This window comes from Colobus angolensis, unplaced genomic scaffold (genome assembly GCF_000951035.1).
Source record: "Colobus angolensis palliatus isolate OR3802 unplaced genomic scaffold, Cang.pa_1.0 Scaffold28, whole genome shotgun sequence".
Taxonomy (NCBI): Eukaryota; Metazoa; Chordata; class Mammalia; order Primates; family Cercopithecidae; genus Colobus; species Colobus angolensis.
In genome coordinates, this window is record NW_012116043.1 from 3,501,637 (window position 1) to 3,522,072 (window position 20,436).

At 57.3% G+C, this 20,436-nt stretch overlaps 1 protein-coding gene across 1 annotated transcript in view; it reads left to right on the plus strand.

Annotated features, from left to right (window-relative positions):
- NCOR2 (nuclear receptor corepressor 2) overlaps positions 1-20,436 on the plus strand; it is a 193,981-nt gene that overhangs the window by 82,876 nt on the left and 90,669 nt on the right. Inside the window, exons 9-14 of the mRNA XM_011948414.1 lie at positions 843-909; positions 7,444-7,616; positions 8,488-8,581; positions 11,385-11,563; positions 15,268-15,322; positions 17,782-17,880. Of these exons, the coding sequence (XP_011803804.1) occupies positions 843-909; positions 7,444-7,616; positions 8,488-8,581; positions 11,385-11,563; positions 15,268-15,322; positions 17,782-17,880 (667 nt within the window). The remainder of the gene's footprint in view (positions 1-842; positions 910-7,443; positions 7,617-8,487; positions 8,582-11,384; positions 11,564-15,267; positions 15,323-17,781; positions 17,881-20,436) is intronic.

A 20,436-nucleotide genomic window follows, 5' to 3' on the forward strand; every position in this document is an offset into this window, starting at 1 on the left:
CCTCTGTCTCTGGGTCTCTGTCTCTCTTTCTGGGTCTCTGTATCTCTCTCTCTGAGTCTCTGTCTTCCTCTGTCTCTGGGTCTCTGCCTCCCTCTCTCTGGGTCTCTGTCTCTCTCTCTGGGTCTCTGCCTCCCTCTCTCTGGGTCTCTGTCTCCCTCTGCCTCTGGGTCTCTGTCTCTCTCTCTCTCTGAACCTCCCATCTCCCAGGACGTGCCTGCTTCCCTTGGAACCTGCAGTGGTGTGTGTAACCTACTCGGCCTGAAGTCTGAGACCCCCTGGGGGTTTTAAACCCTGAAGTCCATGCCTGGTGGCCCCACCAGCTGCCCCACCCTGCTTGTGTCCCTCCCACCGGCGGCAGGACTGGCTGTGCTGGAGGGCTGTGCACAGCACCTGGTTGGAGTCAACCCTGGGCCCATGCAGGCCACACCCTGACACCCGGCCTATAGGCGGCAGCAGGTCTCGGGGTCTCAGGCTCCGTGCCCTGTATTCCTAGTTGGAGGTTGTGGCTGTTTCTCTGTGGCCATCTTTCCATGGGCAGGTGTGGCTGCTGGGGTGCATGTGGGCAGGGGCGGGAAGCCACAGGCCTCTCGGCTCTGGGAACCCTCTTGTCTGCACACCGGGCTCAACCTAAATGTTGGCGGGGGCTGCCTCGCGTGCGGGGGAGTGAAGACGCACATTGCCAGCTCACAGGTCTCTCTGGGGATACAGTACTCTGGGGTCTTATCTCCCTGAGAACCAGTAATGGGGCAAATTCGGGGCTTATTCTCAGCAAACAGGATGGTGCGGGGTGCAGCGCCTGAGTCCGGCCAGGCTGACCTGTCTGCCGCTTCCCTCCTGCACAGAAACCAGGCGATGCGGAAGAAGCTAATCTTGTACTTCAAGAGGAGGAATCACGCTCGGAAACAATGGGTAAGTCCACACCGTGGCCCCCATCAGGTTTCCTTGAGATCCAGGGAGAATCGAGCGCGCAGGGGGCCGTACCTGCGGGGCCCTCTCGGTTTCGCAGCTGTCTCCTCCCTGAGCGTCCAGGCTGCGGAGGAAAAGCCAAGGCCGGCCAGGAAAGGAGGAAAGACAACAGCTGCTTCCAGAAGGCCTCAGGGTGGGTGGGAGTGGGAGGTCCTACGGCCCCTCTTCCAGCCTGGAAGGGAAGAAAGCAAAATGTTGGCCTGGAAAATTAGTTGCTAAACCCTGGTCATGGGACCTGTCCTGGGCTTTTTAGGCAGAAAGAGAGGTTTTGGAGAGAGGTGGAGGATCAGGGTGGGCTGTGTGCCGGGCAGCAGGGACCGCAGGGCGCACCCTGACAAATGAGCCTTTCTTGGCGCACCGGGCCCAGGTCCAGGCTCAGAGAAACTGAGACAGTGGACAAGCATTGAGCCCCCTTTCCCTGAACCTGCGTTTGTGGCCAGTGGCCTCATTCAAATAGAAAAGGGTGCTGATTCCTGCTTCTCACTGTGGGCTGTGCATCTCAGCCCACAGCGGGGAGGCTGGGTGTGCCAGAGGCACGTGGTGGTGGTTTAGGGCGGCTGTGGACATCCCCCATTCCCCAGAGGAGATCAGGGTCGAGTATTCTCCCAGTTGTCAGGGAAAGAAGCGCGGACTCAGATGGGCTTCAACAGGAAAGGAATGGGTGTAGCTGGAAACGTCTGTTGGGGATGGGTGGCAGGAATAGTCTTTCAACTCAAGTCTTGCTTTCATTTCATTTCATTTCACTTCACTTCATTTCATTTCATTTCATTTCATTTATTTATTTATTTTTGAGATGGAGTTTCACTCTGTCACCCAGGTTAGAGTGCAGTATCAGGATCTCTACTTACTGCAGCCTCTGCCTCTCGGGTTCAAGCAATTCTCTTGTCTCAGCCTCCCAAGTAGCTGGGATTACAGGCGCCCGCCACCATGCCCGGCTCATTTTTGTATTTTTAGTAGAGAGGGTTTCACTGTGTTGGCCAGGCTGGTCTTGAACTCCTGACCTCAGGTGATGCACCCGCCTCAGCCTCTCAAAGTGCTGGGATTACAGGCGTGAGCTACCACACCTGGCCCCTTCATTTCTATGCAGTTTTTTCAACTCTGTGTTAGAACATTGACAAACTGAACCTGAATTCCCAAAGCAGGTGGGAGCCAGAGAGAGCTATCCTTTCTCCGACGGTATCACAGATGCTCTGATTAGGCCAGGAGAGGGCCGGGGTCCTGTGAACCAGTGGCTGATGCCGGGGAGATGGAGTGAGGCCACCTGGTTTTGGCTCATGGGACCTTCTGTAGAGTTGAGGATGATGTCGTTGAGTCCACCCAAGCCACGGGGCTGCCGGGACCCGGGGAATGGGATAAGGCTGGGGAGACCCTGAGAAGGTCCCCACCTGGGGAAGAGGCGGCCTGCATGGGGACTACTGCCTTGGGATTCTTAGATAGGAGAAGCCGCAAGGGCTGGGAACTAGGTTTGCTGGAGGGTGGAGGGGCTCCCCTTGTACCTGCAGCCCCCTGCCCCACCTCTGCCCTCCCTCAGCTGTGTTGGGGTGGGACCTGTGAGGCAGCTCCCTGTGTCCTTTCTGGGGTCAGATCTGCTGGGCACCAGCCTCCAGAGAGGCCCTCCAGGGCACAGCAGTGGCTGTGTCATGCCTGGTGCCTGTAGGTCTACGGTACACAGTAGGTGATGACTAAGTGCTGCTTGAACGGAAATGGGCTGGGACAGAACAGTGTGTGGGACACCGAGGGTGTTAGTTGATCCAATGCCTTCGGGGCCTGGGTGCCAGCAGTCACGGAGTACCTACTTACTGTGTGAGGCTCACAGTTGGTGTGACACAGGCCCTGTCCTCAGACTTGCAGGCTGCAGGGACAGGTCGTGCGTAAGGACGAGGAGGATGCCCGCACACCCTGCCCGTCCGGTGCCTGTTGTGTTCCGGGCGCTCTTCTGAGTGCTCTCCATACATTAGGGCATTTGGTCCTGTGAGGTGGGGGCTTGGTCAGCCACATGTTTCAGATGAAGAAATTGAAGCACAGAGAGGTTAAGTAACTTGCCCTAGGTCACACAGCTGGGAAGTGGTGGAGCTGAGATTTGAATCCAGGCTACCTGGTTCCTGAGCCCATGCTCTGAACCCCCAAGGGGCGGTTCCAAGAGAGCCCAGGAGGGTGTGTGGGATATGGTGGTGTGGTGAGTGGCCACACGGCAGAGCTGAGCAGTGCCTGGGGAGGGGGACCCGAGGCAGGCATGGCGTCCTGGGCAGGTGTGTGGGCACGTGGGGCTTAGCTGGGGCAGGAGGTCCTGGCACCTGGCTCTGGAAGGAGGGGCTGTGCTGTATGGGAGGAGAGTCTTCCCTTGGCCCTGCCTGCCTGCCGTGGCCCCGAACTTGTCTGGGCACTAGATGGAGGAGACACTTCCAGCCAGATGCGGGTGCCTGGGAAGCTGTGGGCAGCCCTCGGGACCCAAGCCTTGCTCATAGATGAGGAGAGGTGGGCTGCCCAGCAGTGCCTTGCCCAGCTTCCTCAGACCCCCCACCTTGACTGGATGGTACCCACAGGCACTTGGGCTGGTACAAGAGACTCTTGAAACGAGCGTCCAATCTGTTTATCAAGTTAAGAGATATCCACGCAGGGCTGCCGGGTGCCCAGGAGACACAGGCCAGGAAACAGACCAGTAATGCGGGGAGAAGAGCTGGGCAGAGGGGTAGGCTCTCGAGATGGGCTGGGGACCTCAGTGCTGAGGTAGGAATGACCAGAAAGGACTGGCTTTGTGCAGATCTGGGAGTCAGGGTGTCAGGCAGAGGGCATAGCAGGTGCAGAGAGGCCCTGAGGCAGGAACCAGCTTGGGGCAGAACCTGGCAGGCCAGCGGCAGGAGCCAGATCACCTGGAAACATCTGCCCTCAAGCTAGGATGGAACATTCAGGTTTTATTCCGAATGCAGTGGGACACCGACTCTTAATAAATGTATTTGTAGTAAAGAATCCAAAGTCCTTATTCTAAGAAATTTGACAGAAGAGTACGAGGAACGTCTATATACCCACCACTTAGAATCAGCCACAGTTACCATTGCCTTGTATTTGCTCTGTGTGTATAATACGAATATAAACGTGTTTGTTGTTGCACTCTTGGAAAATAGGTACGGAGGCGCCGACCTTCAGCCCTCATAAATACTCCCCCTTTGTCTCCTGTGAGGAGGAAATCCTCTCATTTCCACCTAAAATGACTGCCAGTTCAGCGCTGTCTTGCCACCTCCTTGACACTGCCCCCCCCAACCCACCGTGGTTCCCCCCTTGGGGCGAAGGCTCATCCAGGGAGGGCAGAAGAGGATCTGATTTCCATTTAAAATGATTGCTGCAGCTGCTGGAAGGAGCTCAGGCTGGTGGTGGAATTGGGGTGGGCTTGAGTTCTTTAAAGATCGCCAGTGACTCCTTGGGGGGTCTGTGGAGGGGGTGGAGGGAGAAATCGGCTTAATTTAAAGCTGGAGAAGACTCAGGCAGAAACCAGGGACTTCCAAGAAGGGTCCAGGGTGGCTTCGTGGCCCATCTTGGGACAGACGGAAACAAATTCAACACCCCCTGAAGCTGCGGTGGCGACTGGGATGGTCTCTTTCTTGTGGTATAAGAAGCCAAAGTCAGGCCTGGGAAGGGGGGCTTGGCCAAGAACTCCGATGTGCCTGCCTCACCCCCAATGGGGAGCCAGACCCCCCTCAGACCCAGGGACCCCCACACCTTAGCAGGTTCCTGGGACCCACCTCTTCCCAGAGAGCAGGGCCTTGTCCCTGTCATGGGATGCTCAGCACCAGCATGGCCCCCCAGGCCTGCCATGTCTCCTGGGAAGCTGAGCTGGCCCCTCTGGAGGCCCAGCTGGCTGAGAGGCTGGCTCAGTCTGTGGTCCCAGAGGCATGACTGGCCTGCTCCTTCTCCTTGGTGGATTTGCGCTCCCAGCACCCCACAGAGTAGCCGGTGGGGCGGGGGCTCCAGTCTTTCCGTGTGTGTGTGTGTGTGTGTGTGTGTGTCTGTCTGTGTGTCTGTGTGTGTGTGTAAGACAGAGAGAGAGGGAGGGAAGGGAGGAAGGGGTCTGCTTCCTCCTCTGGCCAGTGGATCCGCCCTTGTAGAAAAATGCCAATGAGCATCTTCCCTGCCACCCAGGCCAGGCCGGAGCTGCCCACCCTGCACTGTTCAAGGCAGGCCGAGTGCACACTCAGCACAGTGGACAGAGGCACAGGCTACAGCAGGCGGCACTGTGGTTAGACCCGGAGGGGGATGTCCTTGTCCCGGGCAGAAGGCAGAGCCTGGTTCTTGGAGCCATGGAGGTGGCTGGATGTCCCCTCAGGGACACTACTGCTGGGGGCCTTTGCCACCTGCGCACTCCACGAGGGACCCAACTAGAGCCAGGCCATCTTGCCGGCACCCTGCTGGCAACGTGGACAGGCCGAGACCCCGCTGGCCAGTGGCCTGTTGGTTTCTGCCCGCTGGTCTGCACCAGTCACCACGTGACTTTCCTCTGCTGGCTTGAGGTGAGCTTTTCTTACCCATGAGCCTGGGGCCTCTCGGACAGGGGCCAAGGTGGCATGGGCTGGATGTTGCCATCCCCGCGGTCCCCGTCCCTCACTGGGGCTGCCAGCAGCCACTGCCCCGAGCATGTTTGTCTGTCACCAGAACCGCCTCTTGATCTCCAGCGGGTCCCTGGCACAGCCTGCATGCATGGGGTCAGGTTCTGGGCCACTTAGCACCAGCCTGACCACCCTGTGGGGACCGTCGTGGTCACGGGGCTGTGGAGGATGGAGGGCACAGCTTGCCCTTGGTCAGAAGCTGAAATATGGGGTGGGGTGGGGCTGGGGTGTCTGGGCTCCAGGACCAGAAGGGGCTTTCTGATTGTGCCGAAGCGTCAAGTGGGTGTTTGTGGAGGCTCCCAGACCACACCATCTGTCCATCCCCAGCTGTTGGAGGTGGAGTAACTGGGGTTGTGTGGGTGGGCCCCCCGCTGCTTGCTCAAGTCACCTTGGAGATGTGGAAGCCAGGCAGCTATGCTCCAGGCTGGTTGGGGATCTCTTCTCAAAGGACATGCAGCAGGCAGCACTGTGGTTAGATATGGAGAGGGACTTCTTTGTCCTGGAGGGAGGGCAGAGCCCCCTCTCTGGGAGCTGCTGAGGTCCTCACAGCTGGTCCTTGGGGTGAGGCTGGGGAATGAGGAACTGCTTGGAATGTGGTTTTCTCTGGAGGCCGCCCCTCCCCGGGGCTGACGGGCCCCCATGCCATACAGTACAGCACAGCTTCCTTTGGTGTGGCAGTGGGCTCCATCCGGGCTGTCTGGTGCGGCCGGAGCCCCAGCCGTATGTGGCTGCTGGACACTGGAAGTGTGGCTGGGGAGAATTAGAAACCGACTCTTAAATTTTACTTGATTTGTGATTTCAGTTGAGCCACATATGGTGGGTGGCATCCGTTTGGGACCAGGCCTCTGTAGAGGAGGCCAGGACTGGGTGGCCGGTTCACCAGGAAGGGAGGTGACCATGTCCTCCAGGGGAAGTCTGGGGGTTTTCTTCAGGGGCCCCCATCTGCTGGATATCGATGCAACAATGTGTGTGTCTTTCTGTCATCTGCCTGTGTGACATGTATGTGTCTGTTGTGTGTCTACATGTGTGACTCTGTGTCCGTCATGTCTGCCTGTGTGACCCTGTGTGTGCACCAGTTTGTCTGCCTGTGACTGTGTGTGTGTCTGTCATATGTCTGCCTGGATGACCATGTGTGTGTGTCTGCCTGCCTGTGTGACCGCCTGTGTCTGCCTGTGTGACCATCTGTGTGTCTGGCTGGCTGTGTGACTTATGTGCCTGTGTATATATGTGTGTGTGTCTGTCTCGGTGTATCTACCTATAGGACTCTCTGTCTGCCTATGTGACTGTGAATCTGTGTGTCTGTCTGTGTATCTGTCTGTGTGACTGTGTCTGTGTGTGTCTGTCTACTTGTGTGACTGTGTCCGTGTGAATATGTGTGTGTCTGACTGCATGTGTGTATGTGACTGTCTGTGTGACTGTGTGTGTATCTGTGTGTCTGTGTGACTGCATGTGTGTCTGCCTGTGTGACTTGTGTGTGCCTGTGCATATCTGACTGTATGTGTGTGTGCCTGCCTGTATGTGCATGTCTGTGTGACTGTATCTGACTGTATATGTGTCTGTGTGACTGCATTTGTGTGTGCCTGTGACTTGTGTGTATACCTGTGTGACTTGGGTGTGTGTGTGCACTTGTGTGACTTGTGTGTGCCTCTGTGTTTGTGTGCCTGTGTGCATCTGTGTGTGTGTGCCTGTATGTACATGTCTGTGTGGCTGTATCTGACTACGTGTGTGTGTCTGTGTGACTGCATGTGTGTGTGCCTGTGTGAAGTGTGTGTGTGTGCACGTGCACCTGTGTGTCTGCCTGCATGTGAGTGGGCAGGGGCGGGGAGGCGGGTGCCAGGTTCAGGAGCATCTTCTGCAGTGCTCCCCCGCGCTCTCCCAGGAGCAGAAGTTCTGCCAGCGCTATGACCAGCTCATGGAGGCCTGGGAGAAGAAGGTGGAGCGCATCGAGAACAACCCCCGGCGGCGGGCCAAGGAGAGCAAGGTGCGCGAGTACTACGAGAAGCAGTTCCCCGAGATTCGCAAGCAGCGCGAGCTGCAGGAGCGCATGCAGAGGTGAGCGGGGCCCGAGCCCAGCGCCCCCCGTGTCAGGGCCCGGGGTCAGCTCCAGGCATCCTCAGTAGAGGTGACCCGGCCAGGAAGGAACAGAACAGCGCAGCAGCGTCTCAGGCCAGTAGCTGGGGCCCTACCAGACCCTGGCATGTGTCCTGTGGAGCCTCTTTGGCCTAACACTTACTTGGAGCTTAAATACGTTTTGGGGGCAAGCACTCCTATTTCTGTGGCCTGCACGACCCCCGAAGGCAGTTGAGTTTCAGATCCCCGGTGTGGGACAAAGGGGAGAGATGTGGCTAAGAGACCAGGCTGCCAGCCTCCCCCAGTGGCTGTGAGGACTTGGTGGACCCTGTGTGAGAGGTACCTGGTGACAGGCAGCTGTGGTTCTATGGCCATTTTTTTTTGGATGCACAGACAAGACGATTCATTGGTGATAATAACAGCAGCTTTCACCCTTAACCGAACTCACAAGCCGTGTCTCATTAAGTTCCTCCCAACAGCTGTAGACAGCCGGGTGCCACTTTTGAATCCTCGTGTGACAGGGGAGGAAACTGAGGCACAGAGAGAAACACTTTGCCCCAGGGCCAAAGAGGCAGAGCGGGGCTTTGAACCCAGATCTTTGTGGCTAGGCTTTTCACGGTGTTTTAGGAGAGAGGAAGGGAGCGAGCTGCCCGTGTCACAGGGTTTGGCCATGCTGAGTTGGGGTGGGGGCTCCACGCCTCCCCAGGACTCCTGGGGTGGGCCAGCCCCTCTGCTGGCTGCTGCCCACACTTCTTCTCTGGGGAGGGCGTGGGCTCAGGGCTGCGCCACAGGGGCCTGCTAGTGTCCCCGACCACCAAAAGGCTGGTCCTGAGTGTGTCCCCTTGGTCCCCAGCAGGGTGGGCCAGCGGGGCAGTGGGCTGTCCATGTCAGCCGCCCGCAGCGAGCACGAGGTGTCGGAGATCATCGACGGCCTCTCAGAGCAGGAGGTGAGTCCAGGCCCTGACTCCGGCCTCAGCTCCTTTTCCCTGGCATCCCCCGTGAGGGTGCAGAGGCCCCAGCCAGAAACCAACTCCCGGGTGGTTTACGTCAAGGGGCTTGCCACCGAAGAATCAAGGTGGGTGCCGAGGTAGCCAGGACTAGAAGCCTCAGGAAGCCATGGCCCGTCTCAGGCCTGCAGGGGTGAGCGGAGAGAGGGGTGTTAATGTGTCCGAGATGGGGGGTGGCAGGACCCCCTGCAGGAAGGGCCCCAGCGCTCCCCGATCCAGATGCCACAGCACGGAGGGGGTTGGGGGACGAGGACCCTGCCTCTCACTCTTACCGTCTCCTGCCTCCTTTTGGAACTTCCCATTGGCTGAGTCCAACCAGAAACCCAAGGGGCAGGAGTACCTGTGGGTTCCAGGGTCAGCCTTCTGGGGCCCAGAGCCTGGCGGGGTGGGGGGAGCATGGTGTAGGCCGGTAAGTTCCCAGCACGCCGTCTGTCCACACAGCCACGACCTTCTCACAGGAACCTCAGCCCTCCTGGCTGGAGCAGGGCTGGTTTCCCCTCAGGCGTCTTTGGGGTACCAGGACACCCTGGGGTCAGCCTAGGTGACCCTGGATGCCGTCACGGGGGCCCACAGATGGCCAGGAAGCAGAGGGGCAGCCTTTTCTCCTGGGGAGGAAGTTGGCATCAGCCTGTTCCCTCCTGGGTCCTGTGGGTCAGGTATCCATGATGACACTACCCCCTGCTCCCAACACCACGGCAGACACGAAGCAGCCACGGCACGTTTCTTCCTTCTGGGGACTTTTGTCTAGGGAGAGCTTTCGTCCAGATGGGAGATTATAGCCCTTCAGCTCAGCACAGCAGAGCCACGCATGGCTATTGAAATCAAAATTAATTAAAATGGGATAAAATTAGCAATTCAGTTCCTCGGTTGCATCTGACACATCTCAAGAGCTCGACAGCCGCTTGTGGTTGGCGGCTCCCCTCCTGGGCGGAGCAGACAGCGAACACCTCCCTGGCTGCAGAGCGCTCTGTTGGACAACAGAACGTGCTGCCCTGAGATGCTGATGCTCAGATTAGACAGATGGAAGGGGCCCCAGGGAGGGGGCGGCTGGTTTAAGTTGCAGTTTCTCACCAGAGATTCTAATTCAGCTGGTCTGGGACAGAGCCCAGGAATCCGAATTTTTACCCAGCCACCCACATGATTCTGAAACAGGCAATCCAAAGATGAATCTGGCCATTAAAACATAATTTTTAATTTTAAAACTTCTTCTGGTACGTTTTTGTTTACAACAACATCCAGTTGACAGAAAACAGAGCTCAGAAAGCCATCCCATTGCACAGTCACAGGGCCTGGCCCTCGAAGGCTGGGCACCGGAGCTGGGCCGTTTTAGCCCCCGTCTCACCGACGCTCTGCACTTGTGGACATCCTGCAGAGAGGCTGGACGTGGGTTTAGTCTGCACTGGAAGGAGGAGGCCGGTGGCCCTCTCCTCTGCATTCCTTACCTGATGGCCAAGGGTGTGGCACCTGGGCTGATTGTTACATGTACACACACACACGCTGGCCACATGGGAATGCAGTCACCAGAGTCCTCAGGGACATCAAGGATGCTGTGTCCGGGGTGAAGGGTGGAAGTGGAATTTGGGACAGAAACTTCCCCAGCCAGCTTGGGGTGACCTGAGGTTCCCCAGGAGTGTGCCAGGGAAGGGTCTGGGCCGGAGGACAGGCACTTCCCATCCTTCTGGGGGCTTCCTGCGGTCAGAGCACATGGCCGGCATGGGAAGGACAGGAAGGCAGCTGTGGGAGGGCGGAGCAGAGGTCCTGCCAGGGAGGACTCTGCCGCGGGTCTGCCGTTATTACATCCTTGAGGCATCTGAGGAAGGTCAGCGTTCTGTATTGGGGTGTGGGGTACAGCTCCAGAGTTCTGGGAGACAGACACCGGCCTCTTGGGGGAATCCTCTCCCAGCCCGGGGTCAGAGCTGTGCCTCGCACCCGGCCCCTGGCCGGGAGTCCTGCACATCGAGTGAAGAGGTTGGATGTGGGCTGCCAGGCAGCTGGATCGTTTGAACTGGCTGACCTTGGCTACGCAGAGCCCTCGCCTGCCTCCGGAGATGGGTAATTAATCGCCAGTAATTGGCTGGCTGCGAGATTTGGGGAAGTGAGCCCAGCCGAGTGGCGGCTCAGAGCCTCTTAATAGTCATCCCAGTGCATTAGAGGAGCGGCCGCCTGACTGCTGCCGCATGCAGGGCTGGGTAGGCCAGATCCCAGGTGGGCCCTTTGAAGGAGGCGGGATGCTGGGAGGGGGCGTGGGGTGCGGGGGAAGGAAAGGCTTCTCTCCACCAGCGAGGCGGCCGACCCTCTCTGCGCCCCTGGGCTGCCTGCATGCCGTGCGGCCAGCTGGACCCCAGGGCCCACTCTTGCCTGCCGAACCTGGAAGGCCGTCCTGTCTCCCGGGCTCCCTGGGCCCAGCTGGGCTGAGCATCCTTCCCGCAGTGCTTTATGGTGCTTGCGTTTCCAAAGGGAAGATTCATGGCTCCCCTCCCACTGCAGAGAAGGCAGCTGCTGCTCTCTGCATTGAATCTACAGTCCTGCCCACCATAAACCTGTCGGGGAGGCCTTTACATTCTCCCTTCCCCCAGCATGAGCTATTATTATTTTTAAACTCATCATTCTCCTTCTTGTCGGTTTTGCATTTTCCCTGCCCGGGCGCAGAACATCCATCCCCTCTGTGTCTTCTCTGGGTCCCCTGCGCTGGCCGGAGCCCCTCGCCCCGAGTGCTCTGACCCTGCCCTCCGTTTCCCTGCAGAACCTGGAGAAGCAGATGCGCCAGCTGGCCGTGATCCCACCCATGCTGTACGACGCCGACCAGCAGCGCATCAAGTTCATCAACATGAACGGGCTCATGGCCGACCCCATGAAGGTGTACAAAGACCGCCAGGTGATGAACATGTGGAGCGAGCAGGAGAAGGAGACCTTCCGGGAGAAGTGAGTCCTCCATCACGTGGCCTGGCCTCCCGCCCCCCTCTCCGTCCCAGAAACCCATCCTGTTGAGGCCTGTGCTGTCTCTGGGGCAGCCACCACAAATGAACACGCCAGGAGGTGCTTAAAGCCGCAGGGATTTACTCTCTCCTGGTTCTGGAGGCTGGAAGTCCAAATCCTGGTGTCGGTGGGTTTGGTTCTTTCTGGGGGCCATAAGGGAGAGCCTGTCCCGGCCTCTCCCCAGCTTCTGGTGCTGCCAGCGTCTTTGGCCTTCCAGGGCTTCTAGATGCATCGCTCCCCGCTCTGCCTCCGACCCCACATGACCTTTGTCTCTGTGCTTCTCCTCTTCTTATAAGGACACCAGTCACACTGAATTTAGGGTCTAGCCTAACCCAATATGACCTCGCTTTAATTACATCTGCAAAGACCGTGTTTCCAAATAAGGCCACGTTCTGAGGTTCTGGGTGGCCATGAATTTTCCGAGGACACACTTCAACCTGGTACAAAGCTTAAGGGCAGTTGTATGTAAGACGGGGCGCTGTGAGTCGGAAGAACGAGGCAGGAAGGACTTAGAGGCTGTGGCCAGTGGCTTTTTGGTGGTTTCTATTTTGTTTTCTCTTTGACAGTAGCTGCTGGCTGAGTGGGTTCATGATCCCATCACTGTGCCCGTGTCTTCTCGGCTTCATGCATTTCCCCTTCCTGTCCCTTACGACAGCTCAGCCAGGCCCACCCCAGTACACAGGTGATGACACGGAGGCTCATAGAGGTTCAGACAGCGCACAAAGGTCACACAGCATGCACACTGTGGAGGCAGGGTTCAGACTCCCGCAGCCGGAATAGAGAGGCTGTGTGGGGAAGGGTTTGCGAATGGGGCCAGGGAGCAGGGCCGTGCAGAGCAGAGACGGGAGTCGAGTTCTCTCGAAAGCTGTGTCTGAGGGGGCCAAACCCCACAGTGAGGATCTGTGATGTGACATCCAGGCAGAAGGCGACCTCCATTCCTGGCCCGGGGTCCCCAGAGGAGATGGTGGGCCCTGCTGAACCACCCCATACCTTGGGAACAGTGTGTATAATTCCCGGGAGTCTAATCTTTTGGCTTCCCTGGGCCACACTGGAAAAAGAAATGTCTTGTGCCACACAGAAAATACGCTAACGTTAATGATGGCTGATGAGCTAAACAAAATCACAAAAAAATCTCATAAGGTTTTAAGAAAGTTTACGAATGTGTATTGGGCCGTGTTTAAAGCCATCCTGGGCCGCATGTGGCCTGCGGGGTGGACAAGCTTGCTATAATCACTTGCTCGTAAAGGGCTGGCTTCCCTGCCCAGGACATAGGGCACCTCCTCAGGACCTCAGACCCCTGGGAGGCAGGAGAGTGGGAAACTGAGGTGTGGGCGGAGGCCTCAGTGCTTGGCCAGGAGGGGATGCAGGGAAGAGACTTTACTCTGTCACCGCCCGACGTTCACCCGGCAGGCCACTGAGCCGCCTTGGGGAAGACCCTGCCTCCAGACAAGAGCTTCCTCCAAAGCAGTGACGCTCCTTCCCCAGTGCCCTTGGCTTTGGTCCACGATTGTAGACTCAAAAGAGGTGCCGGGCAGGACCTGAGGGATGGGGTGACTCCGGGTCCCCGGCAGGGGTGGGCGGACTAGCACGTGCAGATACCGAACTCGGAAAGGACACAGTGGCTATCCAGGAGGGTCTTCGGTGGAAATCATTTTTTAAGAGTAGCTTTTGATTACGGAAATGTTGAAACGTCCATAAAAATAGAGGGGTGGGGTAATGAGCCCTTGGGTGCCCACGGCGCAGGATCAGTGGTCCTCTGCAGGAAACAGCCCTTGGTCCCTGAGCGGGAATACTCGGTTACTTAGTGGCTCGTGCCTGCAGCTTTACCATAGCAGGCATGATCTTTCCACATCAAATTGAAGTCTCCGTCGAATGCTTTTTACAGTTTTGAATGAGGGAGGTGATGGTGGGACAGTCTCAGGTGTTAAGAATTATTGAATTACTGTTGCGTTCGATATTCAGATTCCTTCTGGTAGGCATGATGTTTTAGTGTATGTATTTTTTTCTGAAATACGAAAAATGGTGTTCTGGGGTGCTTTCTGTGGCTCCAGCCTTTCGGAAGATCTCACGTGGCTCTGCAGGTCTGATAATTTCACCCTCTGTTAATTCAGTGGCCGAAGGGCGGGGGACGTGGGCTGGGCTGCTGTCTGCTGGCCTGTGTAAGCCACAGCTTGGCCGCCTGCATCCCTCCAGGACTGTGGGCTTGGTTTGAGGTCTCAGGTGCAGAGGAATTGATAGCACTCGGGGCTTTGAAAATCACCTACTGACAGCATGGGGCTCCACCATGTGCTGGCCGTGTGACCATTCCCCCTCTGAACCTCAATTTCCTTATCTGTAAAATGGGTAGAGCGACAGGGCTTTCCTTAGTCAGCTGTTCTGAGGTGTGCAGGGCATAGGAAACTTTTAATAAACGTCTTCAGGGGGTGCAAGTGAGGTGGGGGGGAGGGGAACAGGTGACCTAGGAGATTCCCAAGTTGGATTCCTGGTCTCGTGGGAGCCCCCACTGTGCCTGGAGAAACCCCGTGGGAGGGATTTGCAAGGAACGAAATGTGACTGGGACAAGGAGAGGGAGCAGAGCGGGAAGGACTCTCCCTACCTGGAAGAGAAGGGCTTTAGGATGGCTCCGGCCTTGCCAGCCGCCCGAGGTGGGATCCCAGGCCAGGGAAGCCTGCCATTCCTCACCGCGTTGCTTCCACTGGGAAGAGAGCAGAGACTGTTCAGGATCCTCGGGTGTCTGGCTGGGAAGCAGGCGCGGGGCCTGCTAGCCTCCTGCCCAGCCATCTGGAGGGCCAGGGAGGTCGGGCACCGGTGCTCGCTCAGCCTCCCTCCGTGGGATCCCACAGTCCAGCCTCGCTAGCGGCCACTGCTCTCCCTGAGAAGGCAGTGGGGCTGTGGCACGTCGCCGGGACGCCTGGGCCTGGGGCCATGGACTCCACCCAGCACCCCTGGGGTGGAGCAGGCCTTGACCCACATCCCTGCCCCCACCATGCTCCTGCTCCTTTGGCCCTCACATTTCAGCCTGGCCCAGTGGTTTCCCAGTAATTCTCCTGGCTACGCAGGAAGCCAGTTGGGACGGTGCCAGCGCCCCGCCACCACCCTCTGACTTAAGTCCATGCTTGCTGCCTCCTTGGTTGGCCAACCCCCTCCCGCTGCCCCACGGGCACTCGGAGCCTCTGCTCTCAGCTCTCCTGGGGAGGCCCAGCAGCCTGGTGAGCCATGACCCTGCTGGCGGGTCCCTGCCATGTTCCCAAGCAGACCCTGTGTGGGCCGGGTGAGGCCATGCTTCCCAGATCCAGCTGGAGAGAGAAACAAAAGCGGATTTTAAAGGGGGGGGGGAACCCCACCAAAGAGCTGCATGTCATGTCCTCATTTTTCCTGGAAGCCGCCTCCAGCAGGACAAACAAATATATTTTCAAAGGCGCTAAAGCCAGTGACTCACTCCAAGGAACGCCCTCTCTTACCCCTGGGTCCCCACCCCTCCCGTCTGCCGCAGCAGCCCTTCCCACACCCCCCTGGGCTTAATTGCTCCGAGTGGGGCGGTGCCCGCCAGGCCGGGCCAGTGGGGATGGCAGGCGCCTGGGAGCCGATCGGCTGCCCTGCAGGGAAGCCCCCCTCGGCCAGGTCTCACGCCCGCCCTTCTCGTCCCGCAGGTTCATGCAGCATCCCAAGAACTTTGGCCTGATCGCATCATTCCTGGAGAGGAAGGTGAGTCGCTGCCCGCCCCATAGCCCTTCAGTCTCCACCTCCGTGGGCAGCTGCGTGGATTCAGGGTGGAGGCCATCCCTCCCTGCCCACGAGGCCCTGGCTTGTTTGGCCCCTTCCTCCGGGGGCCATGCTCCCCTCCTCCCTCCCTCCCTCCCTCTCTTCCTTCCGTCTGGGAGATAGATCAGTGCAGGCCCCGCCCTGGCCTCTTGGGCCCTTGGAGGAGGAGCCTCAGGTTGCTGAGCACCTGGGAACCCTGGGAACCCCTGGAGACCTGCACGGCCAGGCTTTCCAGAGCCCCCGTGCCCGACTGGGTCTCCTGCCAACTCCTCAAAGGCCGTGTGGAGCGTCCTTGCGTACTGGGGATGGATTCTGGAAGCACTGCCATGCCTGGCATCCCAGTGAAGTCTTCAGAGGCAGGAGTGGCGTGCCTCAAAGGGACCGGAGGACCAGCTTTTCTAAGTCCTTCTGAGGGTCACTGACTGCTTTCTGACACTCCTAATGCCAAGCCAGATGTGTGACCTACAAGTCCCCATCTTCTTTGGACAAACCTTTGTGTGGAACTGAGGCCTAAAGCCCACTTTGTGTCAAGCCCAGGCCTGGAGCAGCTCCAGCTGGCTGGTAGACACAGTGTCCCCAGAGAATGGTAAAGCCGTTGTTTTGTACCCACAAGGCTGGTTGGACTGTGCCTGGAGAGGCTGCAGGTGGGAGAAGTTGGCTGGATGAGGCTGTGTGTTGGACATGGCCCCTGGGTCTTCCTCCAGCATCCTGGGGGTCAGAGGAGAAAGGCTGCCGTCCGTGTGTCTTAAGCAGCATTTCCCTGAATCCCGTTTCTCAGAGATGGGGGCCTGCCCACCCCAGCTTGGTGGACACCCTGCTCGGGCTTCCTGGTTGTAGGAGGGAGGCCAGGAGAATGAGGCATTTATTTTAAAGGACAGCTGTTCCCAGCGCCTGCCCCTCATGAGCTGATAACCGTAGAAGGAGAGAGACGGAGCAGTGTGGGGAAAAATCTCTCCATGCCTGAAAAACCAGTGTGGAGAAACAAGCCCTATAAATAGCCCATCTTCTGAGTGACTACGTCTCCCTCAGGGAGTGGACGGCACGGCGGACTCTAGGTTAGGGCTCCCCGGGATGGAAGCAGCGCATTTCAGAAACTGGCCATTGAGCAATCCTCCTTCAGGACGAGGGGAGTAGAAGTTTTTGTGCTGGGGAGTAAACTTCACGGTGTTCTTTGGCTGAGAGGCGGCCCAGAACGAGGCTTCAGTAGAGCTTCCAGAGGGGTCTGGAGCAGGAGCTGCCGACGGAGAGGCCGGCAGGGGCAGGCGGGTCTTGACAGTGAGTGAGGCTGACGTCTGGCTGGGAGCCAGGTAGACCAGCCAGTCTGTGCCCGCCCGTGGGGGCAGCTGCTGTCCAGAGCCTGGCTGCCATTGCTGAGCGCAGGAAGGAGCTCTCCTGAATTGTTCAAGGAGAAGTCGGGCACCCACATCCCCTGAATTGCAATTATTGGCATCTGATTATAAAATGTCTTTCTCAATTGCTGTGTGGGTCCTGTTTGTGGGCCGGGTTTAGCCTGGGGCTGCCTAGGAGACCCCTGGCGGTTGCACTTGGCAGGAGGCTGCCAGCTGGGGGCTTTCTGTCGAGAGCAGTGAGGTTTGAGGCCCAGCTCAGAGGCCTCACAGAATGCCCCTCGGAGGTGGGGTCCTGGCTTGACACCGGCCAGAGCATCGCAGAAACATTTTACGTTGTAAGGGGAATGGCTGTGGGCATTGGTGAGCTGGGCTCCATGCCCGCAGGTGGGGGCATCGTGGCATCACTTTCTGAGGCTGCCCCTTTTACTGGTCCCATTTGGCTGGGGTTCATAGAGGGCTGGTTGCTCCGGCTTTCAGACTCAATCTACATGGAAAAGACCGAGGCAGAGAAAAGAAGGAAACCCAGGAAAAGGCATGTGGCGCGTACGGTAGTCCTGACGCGCAAGGCTTGGAAGAGGCTGTTCAGGACCCCAAATATCAGGGAAGAGAAGGCTGAAGTCAGGGAAAGGAGAACCCGGTCCTGTGTTTGGGGAAGGCTTTGCGTTTGCCCGGCTGTGGGCTGCAGTCCTTGTTTCCCATAAGGGCTGGGGGTGACATGTGGCGACATCAGCGCTGTCATTAACCATAGCAACAGCGGTGATTGTGATAACAGGAAAGACTTCCATCATGTTTACTCTGGGCCAGGCCTCGTCCCAAGTACTTTACCTACGTATTAACTGATCTGATCTTTGTGATAACTCTGTGAAGTATGTACAATTAGCATTCCCATTTTACAGATGAGAAAACTGAGACACAGAGGTTAGGTCATCTGCCCGAGGTCACCCAGCCTGTACGTGGAGGAGGCAGGATACGAGCCTGGGATGTGAGCTCCTGGCTCCTGCCCTGAATGCCTGCGCTGTACCCTGCTCAGTGTCTTCTTTCTCTGTCCCACAGACGGTGGCTGAGTGCGTCCTCTATTACTACCTGACCAAGAAGAATGAGAACTACAAGAGCCTGGTGAGACGGAGCTATCGGCGCCGCGGCAAGAGCCAGGTAAGAGGCAAGGTGGCGGTGGCTGTCCTTGGGGTCTGGCTCCCTGCACGCTGAGCAGCCACTTGCTTGGTGGCCAGCACCCCGCATGGCTGGCAGTAACTGTCTCCATGAGTTGTTGCTTGGCCACTGGCAGTGTGAGTGCAGGCTCCCCTCTGTGGTGGCAGCAAGTGTGGGGAGACCCTCTCTGGGGTGCTCACCCCGCTGGGCTATCTTGAGCCTCCCCTAGGGGCAGGAAAAGAGTTGGGGGGAAACAGCCACGGGCCTCCTCAGCCGGCAAAATCCTGGACTCCTGATTGGGTGACCTGTGATCTCTGTGCGTACAAAGGCCACATTCCAAAAGTAAGGGCTTCCCAGGATGACTCGGGGTAGTTCCCAAACTTCACACGTTTAAAATGTTAATGGTTGTGTGTGTTTATCTTAATGCATACTTGAAAGAAAAAATAGCCAGTACTTCAGCTCGCCGTTTTTTCACACGCCGTTGCTTGGGATGAGACTGAAAGATTATTTACGCTAGAGCAGGGACTGGCAGACTGGGACTGTGGGGCTAATCCGGCCCACCATCTGTTCTTGTGAATAAAGTTTTATTGGAACACAGCCATGCCTGTTTGTTTACATATGACCATGGCAGCATCCTTGCTACTCTGGTGGAGTTGCATAGTTGTGACCAAAAGTGTATGGCCTACAGGGTCTCAAATGTTTACTATCTGGTCCTTCCTAGAAAAAGTTTGCTTTTTCCTCCAAGCTAGAAGAAAAGGAGTTGGTTTGAAAAAATATCCAGTAAATAATGGTAGAGATGAGAGGCTCAGTGGCACACCTTTGAAAGGGGGATCCTGGGCGCTCAGTGTTTGGGAGAATTTGTTTTGCTTCGGGGCTCTTGAAGCATTGTCTCAGAGGAGGAGGAGGCAGGTGGAGGCAGTGGGCACTTTGGTGGCTGCTGGATTGGAGTCAGTAGAGGCATTTCCTTCCTGGGGGCCTCAGTGGCTGGGGGAGCCGGGCGAGAGTGACAGAGGCCAAGAATAGCACAAGCTGGGATAAGGGGACCCTGAAGTTTCCCCTCCCCAGAGCTGCCCACCTTCCCTTTCCCAGGCTGCCAGAGGTTGAGACCCATAAGGCATTGAGACCAGCCATCACGGGCTGGGGGCGGGGTCCGAGTGTCTGCTGTGAGACAGCCACTTTCCTACAGCCTAAGAAAAGTCCCATGAGGGAAAGGAGGCTGTTGTCAGGAGCATGAGCCATGCCTCGCTGCATTCCGAACGTCCAGCCACGATTCCTGGGGCTGAGCTTGGTCCTTATCCGCAGGGATCGTGGAAGGGTGGCTGCATTTGGCTTGTGGAGAGGGTTTTCTTGTCTAGTTTTCTGTAGCCAGAGTTGACCAGTCTGCTTGCCCTTCTAACAGATGTGTAAAACCAAGGCCAAGTGGCACAGAGCATATATTCCAAAGATGTAGCTACGTTTTATTTTTGTTTTTTTGTGTGTGTGTGTTTTTTTTTTTTAGACGGAGTCTCACACTATCACCCAGACCAGAGTGCAGTGGCGTGATCCCAGCTCACTGCAACCTCTGCCCCCTGGGTTCAATCGATTCTCATGCCTCAGCCTCCCAAGTAGGTGGAATTACAGGTGCGTGCCACTGCATCCTGCTAATTTTTTGTATTTATATTAGAGACAGGGTTTCACTGTGTTGCCCAGGCTGGTCTTGAACTCCTGACCTCAGATGATCCACCTGCCTCGGCCTCCCAAAATGCTGAGATTACAGGCATGAGCCACTGCACCGAGCTGCTATGGTGTTTTTGAAATTGAAGTGCATTCAGGAATTTTCTAGACTGAGAGGCAAAAAAGTAAGTGCCAGGCAGAGAGCATATAGATGCTGAGGTATGAGAGGCAGCAGGGAGCGGTGGGGATTGTGGCAAAGGAAGGGTGGCTAACAGCCTCAAGAGGTATTTGGAAAATATCAGGCGTCTGTTGGGCACCTACTGTATGCTCATTCTCTTGCTGGCCTTCCCAGTTCCCCTCCCACGACCTGTGTGGGGGCATTGAGGCTGGGCTTGTGGTGGGATCCCTTCCTGGTAGCTGGGCTGGTGGCTCTGAAGAGCAGAGGCCCATCCCCTCCCCTTGTGTGAGAGCCACATTTACACAGAGGGAGGTGGGGAGACCATGGTAATCTAAGAAGGGTGGGGGGTGTCGGTGCCCAGCATATCCTGTTGTAGAGGCCTGGCCCGTACTCTGGTAGAGTGAGAGTCCAGTAGAATGAGTGTCCGGCTTGCTGTCCATGGAGTGAGTGTTTGGCTTGCTCTCAGCAGAGTGAGTGTCCGGCTTGCTCTCCGTGGAATGAGTGTCCAGCTTGGTCTCAGGAGTGAGTGTCCGGCTTGCTCTCCGTGAAGTGAGTGTCCGTCTGACTTGGTCTCGCTGGAGTGAGTGTCTGACTCGCTCTCTGTGGAATGAGTGTCCAGCTTGCTCTCAGTAGTGAGTGTCCAGCTTGCTCTCAGGAGTGAGTGTCCAGCTTGCTCTCAGGTATGAGCATCTGGCTTGCTGTCCGTGGAATGAGTGTCCAGCTTGCTC